Below are 20,002 nucleotides of genomic sequence, written 5' to 3' on the forward strand. Positions count from 1 at the left end.
TCTCCACATCCTCTCTAGCACTTGTCGTTTGTGGATTTGTTGATGATAGCCATTCTGAAAGGTTTGAGATGGTACCTCATTATTGTTTTGATTTGCATCTCTTGGATGATTAGTGACTTTGAGCATGTTTTCATATGTCTCTTGGCTTTCTGAATGTCCTCTTTTGAAAGGTGTCTATTTAGGTCCTTTGCCTATTTTTTGATTGGATTGTTTATCTTCCTTTTGTTAAGTTGTATGAGTTCCCTATAAATTTTGGAGATTAGGCCCTTATCAGATATGACATTGGCAAATATGTTTTCCCATGCAGTGGGCTTTCTTGTTGTTTTGTTGATGGTTTCTTTTGCTGTGCAGAAGCTTTTTATTTTGATGTAGTCCCATTTGTTCATTTTCTCTTTAGTTTCAACTGCCCTAGGAGCTGTATCAGTGAAGAAATTGCTTCGGCATATGTCTGAGATTTTGTTGCCTTTGGATTCTTCTAGTATTTTTATGGTTTCCCGTCGTATATTTAAGTCCTTTATCCATTTTGAGTTTATTTTTGTTTATGGTGTAAGTTGGTGGTCCAGTTTCATTTTCTTGCATGTATCTGTCCAATTTTCCCAACACCACTTATTGAAGAGACTATCTTGACTCCATTGTATGTTCTTGCCTCCTTTGTCAAATATTAATTGAGCATATTGGTTCGGGCCGATTTCTGGGCTCTCTATTCTATTCCATTGATCTATATGTCTGTTCTTGTGCCAGTACTGTCTCCTGATGTTTTAAGAACATCATAGTGGACATCTGCAGTTCAGGTCTGCCTAGCATCCATTCCTCCTTCTTCTGGTAACATTACCGAGATTATCCTTTGAGAAATCCCCACTGTCAGTCAGTCCATCTAGAACCAGGAGAGGTTGCCCTATTGCCTGGCTCCAAGGTGAGTACCTGATATAAGCCTGGCCAATCTGAACATCCTATAGCCCTTCCCACATGATTGGAACATAGATGAGTGAGGTCCAGACTTCTGGCAGAATGACTGGGGAAGATATTACAAAGACATTAGTTTTGTTCATATTAATTTATGCGTTTAATACAATTTTAATAAAAAACCCAAAGGATTTTTTCAAAGAATGATAAAATCATTCCAAACCTTCTCTGGAGAAATAAGTAACTATACCCGCCTGTTATTTTTCAAATTTTTATTGAGTAGTCCACTTGAGTTCTCACATGTTAAATGTTATAGGTACAATAAAGTGTGGTATGTTACAAAATACTCAAATAGAATACAACAGAAAAATCCACAATGAGATCACAGAATAAAAAAAAAATTAAGTATATAAAAAACACACTGTACATTTCAAATCAATAAGGCAAGGTCAGGGCATTCCTCCAGTGGCAGACGAGTAGCATGTGTACCTGCCCACGGCACACTCACTGCAGACATCACTGACTAGCAAGCTTTCCTGCCGAACCCAGGCATGGCTTTGAATCTCTCCCCACATGGCATGCCAGGCAGCCCCATCAATCTAACAGACAGTGCCTCAAGAGGGTTAAGATTATTTGACAAGTAATGCTGAGACAATCAGCTAACTATTTGAGAAAATAATAGTGAAAAACAGCAAAGCTCTGAGATGAGGCATGAGAGGGAGTGAGCGGTGGTCCTGAGTCCTGGCTGCTCAGCATTCCCAGGAGCCTGAGGCCTGTCTGTATCTTTACAGAACCTCCTCCATCCTTTTAAGTGAACTAGCTTCAATGGGCTTCTGTGCTCTGAAACCAAAAGAGCCTTGAATAAGGAATGTGTACTATCATTTTTTGTTATTAATCAATTCATTTTACTAAAAATAAATAAATCTATGATTTTTCTGAATCTCTTATTTTCTTTTTTTAATCATCACCCGAGGGTATGTTTTTTAAAAATTTATTTTAGAGAGGCAGGAAAAGGGAGGCGGGGGAGAGAAACACTGATTATGGATCGGTTACCTTCCATGTGCGCTCCAACTGTGGATCGAACCTGCAATCTGCGTATATGCCCTGACAAGGAATTGAACCTGCAACCTTCTGGTGTACAGGATGACACTCCAACCAACTGAGCAACCAAGCCAGAACCTGAGTCTCTTTCAATGAACAATTAAAGCTTCCCATTTTCCAAGTGAAAGGTGTAACATTTTACACAAATGACAGATTAGTTAAATGGAAAAACAGAGGACTCAACTTTCTCATCTCTCCCATTCAGTTTACTTTTCATAAAACATTTTAAGTAATTTGCAAATTCAAAAACAAGAGGATCAGAAGACGGTAGAAAGAAAAAATGTTGTAGAAAAGCCAAAGGAATTTAAAAATATCTGCACTTCACATATTCGTACCTAGTTATATGTCAAAGCATTTTAGCAATGTCTTGGGAGCCAGGTCACAGAAACGAAACCAGATTTGAGTTTTGTAACTCTTTTACTCTTTCCAAAAGGCAAATCTATGGACACCATAATCACTGGCCCTTTGTTCATATTCACAATTATTTCACGAGTTTTGTTTTTAAACTAAATTTGAACATAAATTTGATAAGGGAATCAGTGTATTTTCCTTAGAACAACACTTAGAGTAACTAAATCAACTGTATTTCTCCAGACACAAAATTTTAAACTCACCTGAACATACCATAATTTCTCCAGAGGAAAAGTCAAAAGCTCATTTCTCTAATTTAGAGAAATAACACACAAAACCCTTTAAAGGAAGACTATGTTTTCATGCTTTGTGACCCTAAAGTTTTTCTTCTCAGTCCCCATAGCCGCAGAGTTATATTGCCTAAGTGGTTTATAACAAAGCTGAATAGTATAAGCTTAACACCCTCCCCATTTTTCCATTCCCCCGCCTTCCACTGGTAATAACCAATCTTCTAATGTCCCTAGATAGAAATCTCAGGGCTAATTCACTATATCCAGTCTGCCCCCACATCCTGTCATTTTTTCTTTAAAACTGGCTTTCAATTTTCCACCCCAGTGTCCCTGAGGGATCCAATGCCTGTGCTACCAACAGAGGTTAACTGCCAGAGATTCTCTACAAGTATCAAATCTGTGGGTGTGGGGGAAGTCGGAAGGAGACTGTCTGGGAGGGAAAATGTTCCTCATGGATTCTACCGTCGCCTGGCAGAATCGCCTGCTTCAAAATGTTTCTTGAGGCCCTGGCCAGGTAACGCAGTTGGTTAGAGCATTGTCCCACATGCCAAGTTTGCGGGTTCAATCGCTGTCAGGGCACATACAAAAAGTACCAATGAATGCTTAAATAAGTGAACAACAAATCAATCTCTCTCTCTCTCAAAATAAATTTTTGAAAAATGTTTCTTGAATGGAATCTTCCTCTCTATTCCCAGTCCCACCGTCACTACCTCCACCCTCTTCAACGGTTATCGCCTCTGGTTTGGATTGCATTTTACTGCAACAGCTGCAGTGTTCCTACCTTTGGTCCTTCCTCCTTGCATTGCATCCAATGTATCCACTGCTGCCAATCAAAATTCTGTTCCCATCATGTCACTTCCTGGCTCAAAAATGGATTGCATCAGTTCCCTTCCCTTCTATCTCTTCTTTTCCCATTTAAAACAAAACAAAATAAAAAACAAACCACCACAAAAGTAAAATCTTCCTTGGACACTTCATTCAACTCTAGTTACCATCTTTGCTTCTTTTATTTTATTTTCCTGAGAAGCTTTAAAAAGGTACAGTCTACTCACTACCTTCTGCTCCTGTCACTCTGCTGAAATTGCTTTTATGAGAACTCTAACACCTTGTTCTCTGATTACCAAACCCAACTGACTACTTTTTCGTTCTTGACTTTCTTGGCTTCTTTGTAGCATCTGAAGATGCTGGTCACCCCTCCTTTTGAAACTCCTGCCTCGCTGACTTCCACTGCACCATTTCTCCAGACTCTCTCCCTACATCCTGGACTATCTTTCCTGCTTCTTTTTTCTCCACTTTCACTTGAAATGGAAGGGTTCTGCGGGTTTCCATCCTGGTTCTACTTTTCTTTTTAATTTGCACTCTCTGGATGATTACATCCACAAAAGGCATCCATTACCACCTCTACCCTGACATCTTAAATCTTCAGTTCAGCTCTGACATTTCTGACTACACACCTGTACTTCAAACCAACTACTGGCCTTCTGCACCAGGAGGTCACACAGGTTACTCAGACTTAACATGTCCCAAATCAAACTTCTTTTTTTTTTTTTTAATATATTTTTATTGATTTTTCACAGAGAGGAAGGGAGAGGGATAGAGAGTTAGAAACATCGATGAGAGAGAAACATCGACCAGCTGCCTCCTGCACACCTCCTACTGGGGATGTTCCTGCAACCAAGGTACATGCCCTTGACCGGAATCGAACCTGGGACCCTTCAGTCCGCAGGCCGACGCTCTATCCACCGAGCTAAACCGGTTTTGGCCCAAATCAAACTTCTTATCTTCACCCAAAAAAACTAGTCCTTCCACTGTTCATATTGGTTTCATAGCTATCCAGTTTCCCCAGCCAGAAATCTAGGAGTTATCCTCCACTTTTCTCTCTCCTTCAGCCTCCAAACAATTTTTAATTTTTTTGTTTGTTTTAAATCCGAACCCAAGGATACGTTTATTGATTTTAGAGAGAGGGAGAGAGTGAGAGAGAAATATTGGCTGGCTGCCTTACGCCTGACCGGGGATTGAACTGCAACCTAGGCATGTGCCCTGGCCAGGAAAATTTATGGGATGACGCTCCAACCAACTGAGTCACACTGGCCAGGGCTTCAAACTGATCATTTAGACCTGCTGTTTCTATGTCCTTAATATTTTTCAGTTTCATACTGTCTTATCTAGCGTCACTATCCTTATGGTGTCACAACAGCCTTCTAACTGCTTTTTCTTTCTCACGTCTTGAACTCCTACATTCCCTCTGCCACTCTAAACTTTTTAAGACAGTGCACCCTCATTTAAAGCATTTTCTCACTTAAAGCACTATAAAGCCTGAGTGGCTTCCCAGGCCTAAAACTTTTTATTTTATTTTATATTTTTATTGACATTTTTAGAGAGAGAGAGAGGGAGAGATAAACATCAATGTGAGAGTGAAACATCGATAGGCTCCCTCCCTCCCCCCGCATCTTCCCCACTGGGGTCCCTGCAACCAGGGCAGGTGCCTTGACCGGGAATCGAACGGGCAACTCTTCGGTACACAGGACAACGCTCAACCAACTGAGCCACACCTGCCAGGGCTCCAGGCCTAAAATTTTTAACAGTACATACCCTTCAGTAAAAATGTGAGTCTATACCCTTAATCTCTGAATATTCATTGATGTATGTAATATATATTATAAAACCTATAGAGTATAGAATTCAAGAAAGAATGAGATAAAGATGAAATAAGTACACAAACATATCTCTGATGAACTCATACTATCATTAGCTACTATATGTCTCAAAGTACAATATTCTCAGGGTGAAGTGATTAATGATAATGTGTTAATCCACATTTCACATAGTCTATTTGGCAAATTCATTTTTTAGGCTGACTTCTAGACAGATATGATTACCCTGAAATGTGACAAAGAGCTCCTACTAGGAGAAATGTCAGCTCTACCGCTTTGTTATTGTTTGTTGTGTTAGAATTATCTTCAATCCATGGTTTCTTTGTACAAATCTTTAAGCCACTTGTTCACTGTGTGAAGATTTAGTTAAAAACAGACAATATAAAGTAAAGCCACTCAATCAGACGCAAGTAAACTGCAATATGATAATAGCAGACAAATTAGTAAGGTCACCACTACCAGTTCCTCTGCTTTGTGAAGCTTCCACCCTTCCCCTCAAGACATCACTTGTATGTTGAATGTGTAATAGCACGATCTTATAAGACTGAGCGAGAGAATGATCCAGTGTCATCTATACATTAAATATTAATAAAGCCTAAAACCGTTTTTCAGTTTGAGAAGCAAATATAGGGTGGGGCAAAAGTAGATTTACAGTTGTTTGTGTAGAAATTAATAAATAATAAAACAATAAACTGTTTCACATACTCACCAACTGTAAACCTACTTTTGCCCCACCCTATATACACCCCACTTAGAGACCACTGCTTGGCACTGCATACAAGGCCCTTGGCGATTTGGCTTCTGTCCACCTTTCCAGCCCGCTCTCCAGGTACACACTTACCATACTTCACCATGCTTACTTCTCTCAACACACCAGATACTTATCACTTTCTTAGTTTTGACAAGCTGTCTCCTTTGAGCTTCTATCTCTGCTTCCAGGGCATCATGTGCTCACCTCTTTTAAAGCACTGATCATAGCCTGCTATAACTGTTTCCTTACTAGCCTAAAGGGCAGGGATTACTCCCAATTTTGAATTCCCAGCATTTACCACAGCACCTTGTTTGCAATAGGTACTTAATAAAATAAATGTTGACTGACAGAATGAAAAAGGCCCAAATTCCTCTGGCTGGCTTTCAGGCCTTGCATAATCTGGCTCCAATTTACCTACCTACCCAGCTTTATTTTCTATCCCGAGGTCCATTCCTATCTCACTTCCTACCACATGCTACACTCATTTTGGTTTCTGCTCAAGTTAGCCCCTCAACTAGATGGCCTTCCATACAGAGCAGCAACCTACCCTTCACATCTCAGATCAAACGATCCTTTCCCCATGAAGCCATACTCAACTCCTGTCTACAAACGTATTAGGCTCTTCAGAGAACCCTTGAAGAGTGAGTACTACACATTTTAGCAGTTACTCTCTATGTGGCATTTTTCTCTTCACCTATGTCAGTCTGTTTTAGATACCAGGGACCACCTTCAACTTCTTTAGCACACTGTTTTCTTAAGAGCACACTGCAACATGATGATGCATAGGCGGTACTAAAACATCTGACTGACTGACTACAGGCAGCACGGTACAAGGGAGAAAGCGCTGCACTGGGTTTTAGTCCAAGTTCCACCACTAATTAGGTGACCTTAAACATGCCACTTTAACCTCTCTGGGTCACTGATTTCTCATCTAGAAGATGAGACTTTACAACTTTTTAAATTCCAGGTAAGATTTTTCCTCTTGTCCAAAAGAAACATAAAATTTTTCCTTTAAAAATCAAGAGAAATTCTGATACCTTTGGTAACTCACCTAATTTCAATGAACTTCAGTGTAATCCTCTGTAAAACAAAGATAAAACAGCCCGCCACTTCAAAGGATGGTGTAAAGGTCAGAGGAGAAAATGCAGATAAAAATGCACAGATAATTTCAAAATCCTCATAAAAATGCAAGGCATTTTAGTGGAAAATGTAAGCAAGCAACATTATTGTTGTTCAGTTAGAATAGTGTGCTAATCTAGCTAAGGAAAGTGATTGATTCTTTGAATGACCACTGTTCTATAGCCACTGGGTGTACTCATATCTTATCTACAAGTACAAAGACACACATTTGATCACAAAGTAAAGTAACTTTTATCCTGTAAGGATTACACAACACAAACTGTACAGGCTGAAGTTACCAAGTCATCAGTTGAGATCTAAATTAAAGCCTGGTTATGGTTTCTAAAAGTATTCTTAGAATTTTCATAATTACTCTGAATTAGAATCAATAAACTTCTTGTATTTTGATAATAACTTAAAGAGCATATTTTAACATGAAGGGAACTCTATAATAAATAATCTGATTGCAAAGACATAGCTTCTCATACAAACACGTCTGTCTTAGCATTCAAGTGAAACAGAAAGAGGCTAGTTAAACAACAACAAAAACGCAGAAATACAGATGTTCTGACACTAGTTGTTATGTTTTCCCTAGGAAACTCTCAACTTGTCCAACATACAAAGAAAATGGCAGTGTAGGAATCTAAGCTAGCTTAATTTAGCAGCATAATAATGTCAGCATTATTTACTACATGTCCCCTAACATATACAACAAGCCATATCATATATGACACTCAAAATCTCAAACCATTCTAGATACAAAAATTATTTTCAATTTTGAAGTTAACTTTCATGCCAATCTACTTCCTCTATACACTTAACCATTTTCTTTTCAGTATATTCAATAGCAATATTTTAAGTACCATATTTCGGCAATAAATGATTTCCCACACCAACAATATTCCAATGAGACTTTTAAAAATATTGATCTTTTCTCAAATATCAAACCCTAACCTGGACATTATACTGTCTTCCCTAACCTCATCTGGAACACTTTTTGATGTATAGTCTACTAGTTCATGTTCATTTAACCAATTTTATTGCCCTAAAAATATAAATTCTAGAAGCTTTCTGGATAAATCCTATTTCTAGCATACAGGATATAGTAAATTCAACATATAATATCTGACAGGTAAGTAGTCACCCTTTATGCTTACAATCTGTATTATCTCTGCATATCTTCATATCAGTGCCAACAAACACTAGCCAAAACTACAAGCACAGTGTTAATAGCAAGTGTTAAGGTTCTGAGTAGTAAGTGTGAAGAGGAGAAGTCAGAAGTAGGGGAAAACTAAATGCAAAATTTAAGGATAAAAAAGTTGGCCTAGACCAGAGATGATAGAAAAACAGGAAAACAAGATTAGAAAAAAGGTGTTTGCATCCAAGAAATGCAAACTCATTCTTAACCTGTTCAACCTAAAACAATTCTTATTCTTATCAAGTAAAATGGAGCCTTTTAACAATGTGTTATCCTGGCTATTCTGAGAATGTCTTTGTTAACTCAAGGCACATCTTCATGGCCCAGTCCTACCTTTCTCATTCACACTTTTTTTTTTTTTTTGGTTTTGTTATTGTTGCTGTTTACTGCTATAGGCCAGTACCTATAAAGTACCCAGCACATAAACTGTCAAATGAAAAACAACCTTTGAGGGAGGCATTATTATTATCCTGGTTTTACAGATGAGGAGACTAAGGCTTAGCAAGATGAGTAACTTGCCTAGGGGTTAAACCACTAGCCAGAAACAAACCTGTATCTGTCTGACCACAAAGTCCTCATTTGTACTCTACCCTCACTGGGCAGACTACCTTCTTAATGCCTCTCACGGTGTGTCTTTACTGGTAGCAGCGTTCCCTTCTTAGGGGAAGGTTCAACTCAAGCGTCAACTTCTCCATCAACTTTTTCCTGGCCATCCTCAACCTCTGATCCCCGCTATGTTCTTCTATAAACTTCTCTTCCTTTATGCTGTGTCCTCTTAGAGTTGTATTATTAGAGCCCTTTGCTGCACTTATTTTTAAACATATATACTTTTTATTGATTTTTTTTGTTTGTTTACAGAGAGGAAGGGAGAGGAATAGAGTTAGAAACATCGATGAGAGAGAAACATCGATCAGCTGCCTCCTGCACACCCCCAACTGGGGATTTGCCCGCAACCTGGGCATGTGCCCTTGACCAGAATCAAACCTGGGACCCTTCAGTCCGCAGGCCGACGCTCTATCCACTGAGCCAAACCAGTTAGGGCGCTGCACTTATTTCTTATCTCAACTTCAAACTTCCTGAGGGGCAGAAATTATGTATCTTCAAATGCCTCTGGTACATGGCAGAGTTGAATAAATGTTAGATGTATGAATGAATAATCCCTACAAATCCATGAGATAAATAGGAACCCTTTAACTCAGTTCCCTAACCACAGGCAACCAGAGACTACAGCTCTCCTTTGCTTGGGGGTGGCAAGGGCATGCCTGAAATTCCCTGCCCGTACCACAAAAGAGCATCACTGTGCTATGTCAAGGCAGCTTTTCAAGTTTTGAGACATCTAATGAAAGAACAATACAGTTCCAAAACTTTAAGAGCTAAACATAAATTCTGTCTTTTAAAAAGTGGCCTACCTGGATGGGATACCAGCTCTCAATTTTAGGTAGTTTGAATGGATCAATTAAATCACTGTTTTCAGTGATTTTTGCTTATTCTAAGTAATTTTATTTTTATATCCCTTGGCTTGAAAGCGCAATTTTATACTTCCCTCCACATATAAGGACAAAAAGTGCTTGTCTTTTACAAAAATGGGAAAGTAAAGTAGAACCTGTGTTAGGTAAAAGGGCATTCAGTAAATGTTATTATGCCACCGTTTGTAAACCTTCTAAAAGCACATGTGGCCTATTTTAAAGTAATGAAAACATTTACTAGATGATTTTCACTTAGTTGGTATGAATACCAGGTTCAAATTATATTCAAACTAGCATCTCCACTGAGTACTACATAAATAGTACTACATTCAATATTTTGGGTCTAAGAATTTATAACCAAATGCTTAGCTAGGCCAATTTAAAAACACACAGTTTTTTTTATATACTCACCACCAAGCCACAATCTATAATTTTACTCCATTTATTAACACTAATTTCTTTTTTTTTTTATTGGGGTTTTAACATTTGGTTAAAAAATTATAAAGGTTTCAATTGTACAAAACTATGATACATCATCTGTATATTGCATTGTGTGCCCACCACCCAAAGTCAAATCTTCTCTGTTACCATATATTTAACCCCTTTTGCTCTTTACTATCCCCACCCCCATGCTCCTTCCCTATGGTAACCACCATACTGTTGTCTGTGTCTATGAGTTTTTGTTTGTTTGTTTGTTTTTCTTATTTGTTGCTTTATTAACACTAACTTCTAAGCACTGTCTACCTACACCTACAAGTGAAATATAAGATTGCCCTAACCGGTTTGGCTCAGTGGATAGTGCGTTGGCCTGCGGACTCAAGGGTCCCAGGTTCGATTCCGGTCAAGGGCATGTACCTTGGTTGCGGGCACATCCCCAGTTAGGGGGTGTGCAGGAGGCAGCTGATTGGCGTTTCTCTCTCATCGATGTTTCTAACTCTCTATCCCTCTCCCTTCCTCTCTGTAAAAAATCAATAAAATATAAAAAAAAGAAAAATATAAGATTTATAAATAGGATATTATAATGTGGAACACTGGAATTTCAACTGGAGCACATTAAACCATATTCTTGCAAACTAACATTTTTCCAAATATTTACTAGCTACTTTGAAAAAAGTAAAAATCACTTTGTCAAGCAGGAGATCTGGCTTCTCAGTTTGAGGATTGGTCCCTTCCCACCCCTACTCCCTCCCCCTCCCCTTTGTTCTTCCTCTGCCAGGAATACCCTCCTTAGTCATCTCTGCCTATGTCCGTCGCATCCCTGGAGACCAGGTTCAAGATTCAGCTCCTTGAAAAAGTCCGCCATGACTAATCCTGATTTTCACTAACTACTTCCTAACTTTACATTCCCTTGGCATTTATATATAGCTCGCACCACAGAATCAATGACTGGTACGTCTTGCATTTTTCTATCATTTCCTTCAGTAGAGAACAAATAGACACATCATCTTTTATATTCGCTTCTATATTCGGCAGGCAATAAATGCTTCCTGAATGGCTGAATCACCAGCGAAAAGAAAGCCGATGCCTCAAAAACTTCTGAAGTAACTGGCTTTTCAGATCACATTTACAATACAGATACTCTATCACCTCCAACATGCATGAGTCCTTCAAGGAGAAGAGACTGAGTTTGCCTTTGAGTCCCACAAATTCACCGCCAAAGATCCAGGTTACAGACCGCGTATACAGGGTGTCTTCCCCCGCCCCCCTCCCGCCCCAAAATGTATACACACTTTAACAGCTGAGAGCTCAATTTTGAAAATGAAATGAATTTTAATAAACACTGCCTTTACAATTTTTCCAAGTGTGTGTATACATTTTTTTTTGGGGGGGGGGAGCCTATATACTAAATAATCCTGGCTATTCAAACCTATCTTGCAATGTACCATTTCAGGCTTCCGAAAGCTTAAAGCCGCGCAGCAGCACGCCTGTGAGTGGAAGGAAGCTGGCACCAGCCTCTTGCAAAAGGGGCAAAACTCTAGTTGGCAGCGAATGTCCCAACACGTGAGCCTCCGCCGCTCAGCAAGGCTCATTAACCACACGAACTTGCTGCCTCAGCGTCCTGGCTTCAAGGAAGTGCCATGATCCGCTCTGGTTATTGTTGAGAGCCAATGATGGGTTAAATTCCCATAAATTAACCGGCGTTTTGGTGGCTTGCCCAAGCATACCGATGGCATCCGTGTGGATAATTTTTTTTTTTTTTTTTAACAAACTCGCCCGCCCGGAGAGCCAGAGGGGAGTGCAGAAGGCGCCGGCCCGGGACTCCGGAGGCGCACGGAGACCTCCAGGACGCGAGCCCCCGAGGCTCCCGGCGTTGGCTCAGCGCGCCCAGGCGGGGCTCTCGAGCGCGGCTGCGTTTTTACGAAATCCCCACCGACGCTTCCTCGGGACCGCGAGCCACACTTCGGCGGCGGCCCAACTTTTCCCGCAAGAAGCATCCGTGTTCCCATCCTCCAAACACCAGCACACCGGGCCCGGGGGATGGCGAGGGCTCGGAGGGGGAGGGACCGGGCTGCTCCGCCGAGGGGCAGGGGGCAGAGACAAAGTGAGCGCCGCCCGCCGCCCGCCGCCCGCCGCCCGCTCACCTTCCAGCAGCACCTCCTTGCCCGCGCGCTTCAGCGCCTGCACGGCCTGGTCGTGGGTGGCCTGGCGCAGGTCCGTGCCGTTCACCGACAGGATGGCGTCGCCCAGCCGCAGCGCCCGGCTCTGGTCGGCCGCCAGCCCCGGGAAGATCTTGGAGATGAGGATCGGCATCCGGTTCTCGCGGCCGCCCTTGATGCTGATGCCCAGGCCGCCCGCCTCCTGCTTCACCACCCGCACCCGGCGCACGGGCGGCGACGCGCCCGCCTCCCCCGCCGGGCCCCGCGGCGGCGCGGGCGGGCTCGGGGGGCCCAGGCCGCGGCTCGGGCTCCCGGGCAGCGAGTCGCCGGCGCCGCCGCCGTTCGGGAGGCCGTTGAAGGCGGCCGCCGCCAGCCCCAGCGCCGGCTCGGGCTCCGCCGCCGCGGCGTCCCCCGTCAGGCTCAGGCTCTCCCCGCTCAGCTCGGCGACCACCCGCACCCAGCGCTCTCTCAGCAGCAGCTCCACCAGCCCCGCTTTGGTGGCCCGCGTCCACACCGCCATGGCCGGTCCCGCTCCCGCCGCCGCAGTCGCCGCCGCTACCCTCATTCCAGTCAGGCAGCTCGGCGCTTCCCCCTTCCCGCCCGAGGGGGCGGGCCCCGCCCCGCCCCCTGCCGATTCATTATTCATGAGGCCACGCCCACCCTCGGAGGGGGCGGGGAGACGAGCCGCTTCCGGGAGATGAAGGAGTTGCCGGGAGACCAGTCCCCTGCAGCCCACCGGACGTGGGCAGCGTGAGCCGAGTGGCGCCCCATCTTACCTCCTCCTTCCTTTCGCCTCTGCCGGACCCTCCACCCACGCCGCCAACTCCTGACCTTTACACCGTGCAATTCACCGGAGCTGCCTAGGCCCGGAAAGCAAAGTCAGAAGCTTCGAGAAGCACTTTGCAAGACGGGGTTGCACGTTCATGCTTGCACTGATTGGTGCATTCTGTGTTTACCGAGGGCTCCGCTGGTGTGCTCTTTATGAGGCCTGGAGATGAGCCGAAGAAGTCGTACCACAGCGGAGCGCTAGCGGTCTAGTGGGGGAGGAAAACGGAGACCCAAACAACCTGGTGTGATAGCATGTGGTTAAGGGATAGAAAACGCCCTGAGAATAGAGTGTAAGAAACATTCAGTTAGGCCTGGGGTCAGCTTCACAGAGGTGACAATGGAAGGTGAATAGGTGGAGCAGAGATAATTGCGGCAAAGGTCCAGAGACAGGATTCCAAGCATGCACTCTGCGTTGTAATCATCTGTTTACTTGCCGCAACGTTAAAGGAAGGTGTCCTCTTCAGCACTGCAGCCACAATCGCTAGGCCTCAAAGATATTTGCAGAATGATGGTTCCTTAGGAAGTTGCCAGAATTTCCATGTGAACAGAGCATAAGCCCAGTGGAGGCAACAAGTATAAGTGTGAAAAGCCTCCTATAATCAAATATCAAGGAATTTGAATTTGGGTTTGCAGAACTTTCTTATTCTGGAGGCCGTGGCCTTTTGTTGGGGCAAGTGTATCTGAGAGCTCCAGAAATTGTATGCGTGTTGCAGAGCCGACAGCAGCTTTTATCCAAAGACAGGGGTGATGCTATCCTCCCACTTCTTCCAGCTTCATGGAATGGAAGAGCTGAGGAAGATGAGGCCCAGAAAGCCAACAACTGGCCCAAAGTCCACAGTGAGGAAGCAGAGAAAACAGCCTCCTGGACCAGTGCTTTAAAAAAAAAAACACACACACACAAACCTCAGGGCACTATCGCTCGGTCCAGAGCGGGAGGAAAACAACATACCTCAAACCTCAAAAATGAGGGTCCAGAAATCACACTGCCGAGAAAGGAAGACCTCAGCAAACACATGAAGTTGAGGTGCCCTCTTGCAGCAGTCAAAGTGAAATCCCCATGTTTTCCTTGGGGGTGGGGTGGAGGGAGGCGGTTTACAGGCTGCAAGAGGGAGTGTGCACCAATTCCTGTAAAAGGGGCTGTATACCTGCTTGCTCACAAGGTACGTGTTGAAGCTCGTAGTAATCCATGTCCATGCACCACTCTATGAATGCATTCATGTGTTGGCAAAACTTCCAAAGAGCCTCCTATATCAGGAGTTAAAACAATAAAAATAGACTGGAAAGCACCCAGAACCCAAATGAAGAAAGAATTCAAAATGAGAAAACTATCTTACAAAAAAAAAAAAAAATCATTACAGCAGAATCCACTTTGCAATTAATGGAGCAGGATTTTCAAAGCTGCAAATGTCAGCAGCAGCTCAACCCTCCAGCCCTCTCCTAAATCAACTGCAGTGAGGCCAGCTTGCTGTTCCAGCAGGTCCTGATGTGCCCAGTACACCTGCAGTCCCAGACATTTCTGGCTTTGCTCCAGCTGAGGCGTGAGCCCCCAGAGGTCTGAGTTACGTGAAATTTCTGCTTATTAGAGAGCATTTAGCAGTTGATTCCTTACAGTCTGAGCACGATTTTGAACACTTTTACTAATGTAATCACCCAGAGGTTGGGCACTTAAGGGCATCTATTAGCAAAAGGGAAGTGCTGGAAATTCTCTCAAAGTAGCAAGACCTTTTGGTCCATAGAGTTGGAGGAAGTTACAGATCTTTGAACTAAATTGTAAATGAGAGCACTTATATAAGATAGTACGTTATATAACAAAATATTTAACCCTGGGAGGAGAGAAGGTAATGGAGACTGATACTTGGATTACTTTGAACTATATCCATAAAAATTCCCAAACTATCAAGCTGTTTTTACTAGGTATTCCATTAGAGGCCCTGGCAGGGTAGCTCAGTTGGTTAGAGCATTGTCCTGATATGCTAAAGTTTCACATTAATTCCCTCCTCTCCCCGCCCCTACCCTTTCCTTGTCAGGACACATAATGAATCAATCAATGAATGCATAAGTGGAACACCAAACTGATTTCTTTGCCTTCCTAGCTTCCTCTTTAAAAAATAAATACAAGGTATTCCATCAGAACCTAAATTAATTTTCAACAATCACATGACTACATTCAAACTCACCTAGTCAGCCCCTCCCAATGATGCCTTCCAAATTCCTGCCCGAGTCTATCCTTCCAAACACCTCCTGCCCCTTTCAACCGCTACCTACCTACCAAGTTGGATGTTGGACTGGTTATCTTATTAGCTTGTTTCTCCCTTTGCCTCTTCTGTAGCAACTGAGCAGCTCTTGCTTGTGTTTCTCTGGCATCAGGCCACCTTTGTGATAGTGACCTTCAGGCTTGCTAAGGGCTGCAAGATTCCCACCTACCAAGTTTCCCCTGTCTACACAATTCATTGGGATTTTTTTTCTTTGAACAATTTTATTTCATGCTTGGCTGGTTTGCCCAAATAGGTTTAAAAATACAGGAGGGCGGGGACCACCCATAGACTTCTTTTTATTCCCCACTATTCAAAAAATATTGCCTTGCAGAAAAGGAACTCATTAAACTGTGATTGACTGACATTCAGTGCCTCCTGGGCTGTAGTCATTTCATATAATCCCTCTGAAGGTTACTGGTTCCTTGCAGAGTGAAAATTGCCATGTAGGAGATCTCCGGTAGTCAGTGGAAATCTACTTACTGTGGATAATGAAATCTGAAATAAAATGAGTACGCATCTGTTTCCACCGCTTCCCAGGGACTTGGAGACAAGCTTAGATAATTTTTGAACAGCCATGTTATCTACTTCTAAAAAAGGAAATGGCGGAGATAATTCCTAATAACCTTTCATTCCTGTCACCTATCAATATGTAATCTCCTCTGCTCAAGCTGTTACCTTATTATTTCTCAGAACAAGGCAGAAATCTTTGCTAGTTTAGAAGGAGGAGGTTGGAAGAGCTCTCAGTTCCCTGATTTCCTACAACTCTATGACTCAGGCTCAGATTCTGTGCCCTCTCAAAACCCAATGGTCTGTTTTTTCCTTCTCCTTCACAGTATAATATAGCACGGTCATTAAGAGCACAAGGTTCAAGTCGTATGTGGCCGGTTGGTAGCTACATGACAATGGTCAAGGGGTTGAGGTCATGGGCCTCAGTTTCTGTTTTTGGAAGAATCCAGACACCTTGTACCTCCGAGGGTGGTGGTGAGAGTTGACTGGGATGACGTGTGCAAAGCGCTGAGCAGCACTGTACCTGCCACACTGGGAGAGTTCCATGAAAAGTATCCAATCCACTGCTGTTATTATTACCTGTTGACCTTCAGCGGCAGCAGCAACAATAAGACCTTTGGTAGAAACTCTGGAGCTCAGAAACTATACTTTATCTAGGAATGAGCCTGCCATGATACCATTTGGTTCCAGGCTTAAAGGGCAAATGGCCAAATTAATTTCGGTGACAAACAGATCTTGAATAAAGGGAGAACATATTGCCAAGAGTCCGTCAAAGGAAAGAATTAGTGGATCTGGGGCTGGTTCCAAGGTTTGAGTGTTGTGTAATTTCATAAGGAAGGAGGGCCCCAGGCAAAACTGCAGCCCTTAGCAAGCCTGAAGGTCACTACCACAAAGGCGGCCTGGTGCCAGAGGAACAAAAGCAAGAACTGCTCAATTGCTACTAAAGAGGCCAAAAGGAGAAATAAGCTTGTAAGATAATCTAACATCCAACTTTGAAAAATTATCCACGCATAACTCTGCCCCAGTTAGAAGACAGTGAGATCAACTGTCCTTTTCAGTGGGCCTTACTCCTTTGCCTTCCAGGAGAAATATCCTAAAATGTATTTTTCTCTCCTGCACAAACATGAAGTGAAAGAGGGAAAGGTGCATATATCCTTCAGCTGATGCAAGCACATTTAAAAATGTATCCCGCCAAGATAAATCACTATCCATCTGAAACCCACAAAAATGGATTAACTATCTCATGCTTTATGACTATGAAAACCCACATCTGCTAACCACATTACTAATGAGAAGCAGCTGGTGACAGTTTTGTAGCTCTGTGACTTTCTTTTTAGGAAAATATTAGCAAGGACATACTAAGCAGAAGGCTAGTTTCATTGAATCCACTTAGTTATGGAAAATTACCATCGCTTTTAAATTGACAATCATGGAAATAACATAATTTGCCATGAAATTCATATAAGGTTCCAAAATAAAAATCCCCTTTTCCCCAATATTAGTTCTGACAGAATTTCCAGTACCTCATAAGACTTGCAGTCTTATAATCCGCTTCAATTCTTGTTTTGTTTTTTTTAAAAATATGTATTTTTATTGACTTCAGAGGAGAAATAGAAACATCAATGATGAGAAAGAATCACCAATTGGCTGCTTCCTGCACGCCCCCTACTGGGGACTGAGCCGGCAACCCAGGGCATATGGCCTGACTGGGAATCAAACCGCGACCTCTCTGTTCACAGATGAATGCTCAAACACTGAGCCATACCGGCCAAGTTCAACCCCTATTTTTCATATGCTTTTGAACACCAAATCATGTTTATTGATGCATATGGTATTTCTTGGCCTTTGTCCCACAGCTTTAACTCCCTCCTGAATCAGTTAACGAAGTAGCCAACTGCGGGGATCAATGGGCATTTTTAATGTGCTATTTCTTTGAATATGAGTGGTTCACAACTATGTTTTCCACTGAATGACAATTTTTAACCAAACTTCAAGGCTCACTCCTACCAGTCTTACTTACTTCTCACTACATGTTGGCTTAAGAGTTCTTTATCCAAATCTACTTAGCTTTTTTACATACTTTTCTAAGATGCTTAGCTTTCCTCTGTGGAAGTTTCCTCTACTCTTACTTTTCCCAGCAACCTCACCTGGTTCTTAATTACTATCAACCAGGGAAGCTGCTCGCCTGCAGGGAAGGGCGTTTCCTTGAATGAGACATGCATGCTCTCAGTCCTGTGGTTAGGCCCTGCCTGCCCTCTCAGCCTCATTTTCCTCCATTTCTAAAACATGCTGGGTACTAACCATGTGCAACTTCTGGCAGTCCCTTGGACAGGCTATGTTCTCTCTGGCTTCAGGCTTTTGCACTGAGAATGCTCCAGGGATGCATTTTTTTCTTCTCTTTTCCACCTTGCTAATTACCACCTATTTCTCGAAGAGTTATTAGCTTGAGGACCATCTCCTCCTACCTTCAACCCTGCTGATTAAGTGCCCCTTCTCTAAGCTCATCTCTCCTATAGCATCACTGATCTACTTGTTACAACTGGGTGGTAAGCTTCTTGAGGGCTGGGGTCCTCTTCTCATCTGTTGTTGGTACATAGCATATAGTAGGCACTCAATGCAGGTGGAGTATTAAGCTCTTTAACTCCCCGAAGACAAAGGACTGACACAAAGCTAGGCCTTACTAGCTTGGTCTGTGCTGTTCAATACAAAAGCCACTAGCCAAACATGGATATTTACATTAAAATAAAAAAATTCAGTTCCTTCATCATGTTAGCCACATTTTCAAGTGCTGAACAGCCACATGTGGCTAGTAACTATTTTATTGTACACTACGGATTCAGAACATTTCCACCACTACAGACAGTTGTGCCGATCTATATCATAAAATACCTTGAAATACGAACAAAAAAGACAACACCTTAGGAACAAACGTTATGGATATGCACAAACATCCAAAGCACATAAAAAATGAGCAACCTCAATAGTAAGTAGGCAAATGCAAAATAAAATATTAGTTTTCACCCATCAGATGGGCTAAAACGAAAATTTAGCACTACATTGGCAAGATGTAAGAAAATGAGTAAGTTCAAACACATCCACTCCCCAGGCAACTAAAAGTGAAAGAAAACACAGTGTGAGTTAGCAATTTCACTCCCAGGAATTAACCCTAGAGAAACCTCACTGAGGTGGGCATTAGCAGACAATGTACTAGGCTGTTCACTGCAACACTCTATATGATTTACACACAAGACTGCCCATCTAGAGCTAAAGCAAGTGCTCATCCAGAGCAAGAAATGCTAAAACACCTTCCCTGTTATCAATGAAACGAAAAATCCTTTGCATACCGTGCCTGCTAATCATATGATTGGGTCCCTACAGCCAAGAGACAGCGGGAGAATAACCATAAGAACACCATCCTGGCCTCTAACAAACCATTGTGTGACCATTGCAAAAAAGCAGCCTTTTCTCCTCTTAGTCTCCACTGCCATGAATATAAAAATGAGGCCAAGAAACACAAGGTTTCTTTCACAAACCTCTGCTTCCTTCCCATCCCTTCCTCCAACCAGAACAATTCTACTTTTATCTATATCATATATTGCAGTTCAAAATGAAGTTCCATTTCAAGAAAGTTTTGATGCTTAAAAAAACACCCACACTAGATGGTCTCTAACTTTTTTCCAATATTCCAGTATAATTTTCTGTAATCTACAAGGTGAAGGGTACATTAGCCATTCAGAAATCAGATTACTAACTACCTGAAAAAACTGTCTTGTTGGCTTTTGAAGGGAGAGGGAGAGAGAGATAGAAACATCAATGATGACAAAGAATCATTGATCAGCTGCTTCCTGCACACCCCCTACTGGGGATCGAGCCCGCAACCCGGGCATGTGCCCTTGACTGAAATCGAACCCAGGACCCTTTAGTCCGCAGGCCGATGCTCTATCCACTGAGCCAAACTAGATAGGGCAGAGAAAACTGTTTT

At 42.6% G+C, this 20,002-nt stretch overlaps 1 protein-coding gene across 2 annotated transcripts in view; it reads right to left on the reverse strand.

The window, feature by feature from the left end:
* The window catches only part of SNTB2 (syntrophin beta 2), an 85,075-nt gene extending 72,062 nt beyond the window's left edge, over nt 1-13,013 (reverse strand). For both annotated transcript variants that reach the window (XM_036347004.1, XM_036347003.1), the window contains exon 1: nt 12,416-13,013. In XM_036347004.1, coding sequence (XP_036202897.1) covers nt 12,416-12,995 — 580 coding nt within the window. In that variant the 5' untranslated portion in view covers nt 12,996-13,013. The remainder of the gene's footprint in view (nt 1-12,415) is intronic.
* Nucleotides 13,014-20,002: the final 6,989 nt, after the last annotated feature.

The sequence above is a fragment of the Myotis myotis genome, unplaced genomic scaffold (assembly GCF_014108235.1).
Source record: "Myotis myotis isolate mMyoMyo1 unplaced genomic scaffold, mMyoMyo1.p scaffold_m19_p_19, whole genome shotgun sequence".
Lineage (NCBI taxonomy): Eukaryota > Metazoa > Chordata > Mammalia > Chiroptera > Vespertilionidae > Myotis > Myotis myotis.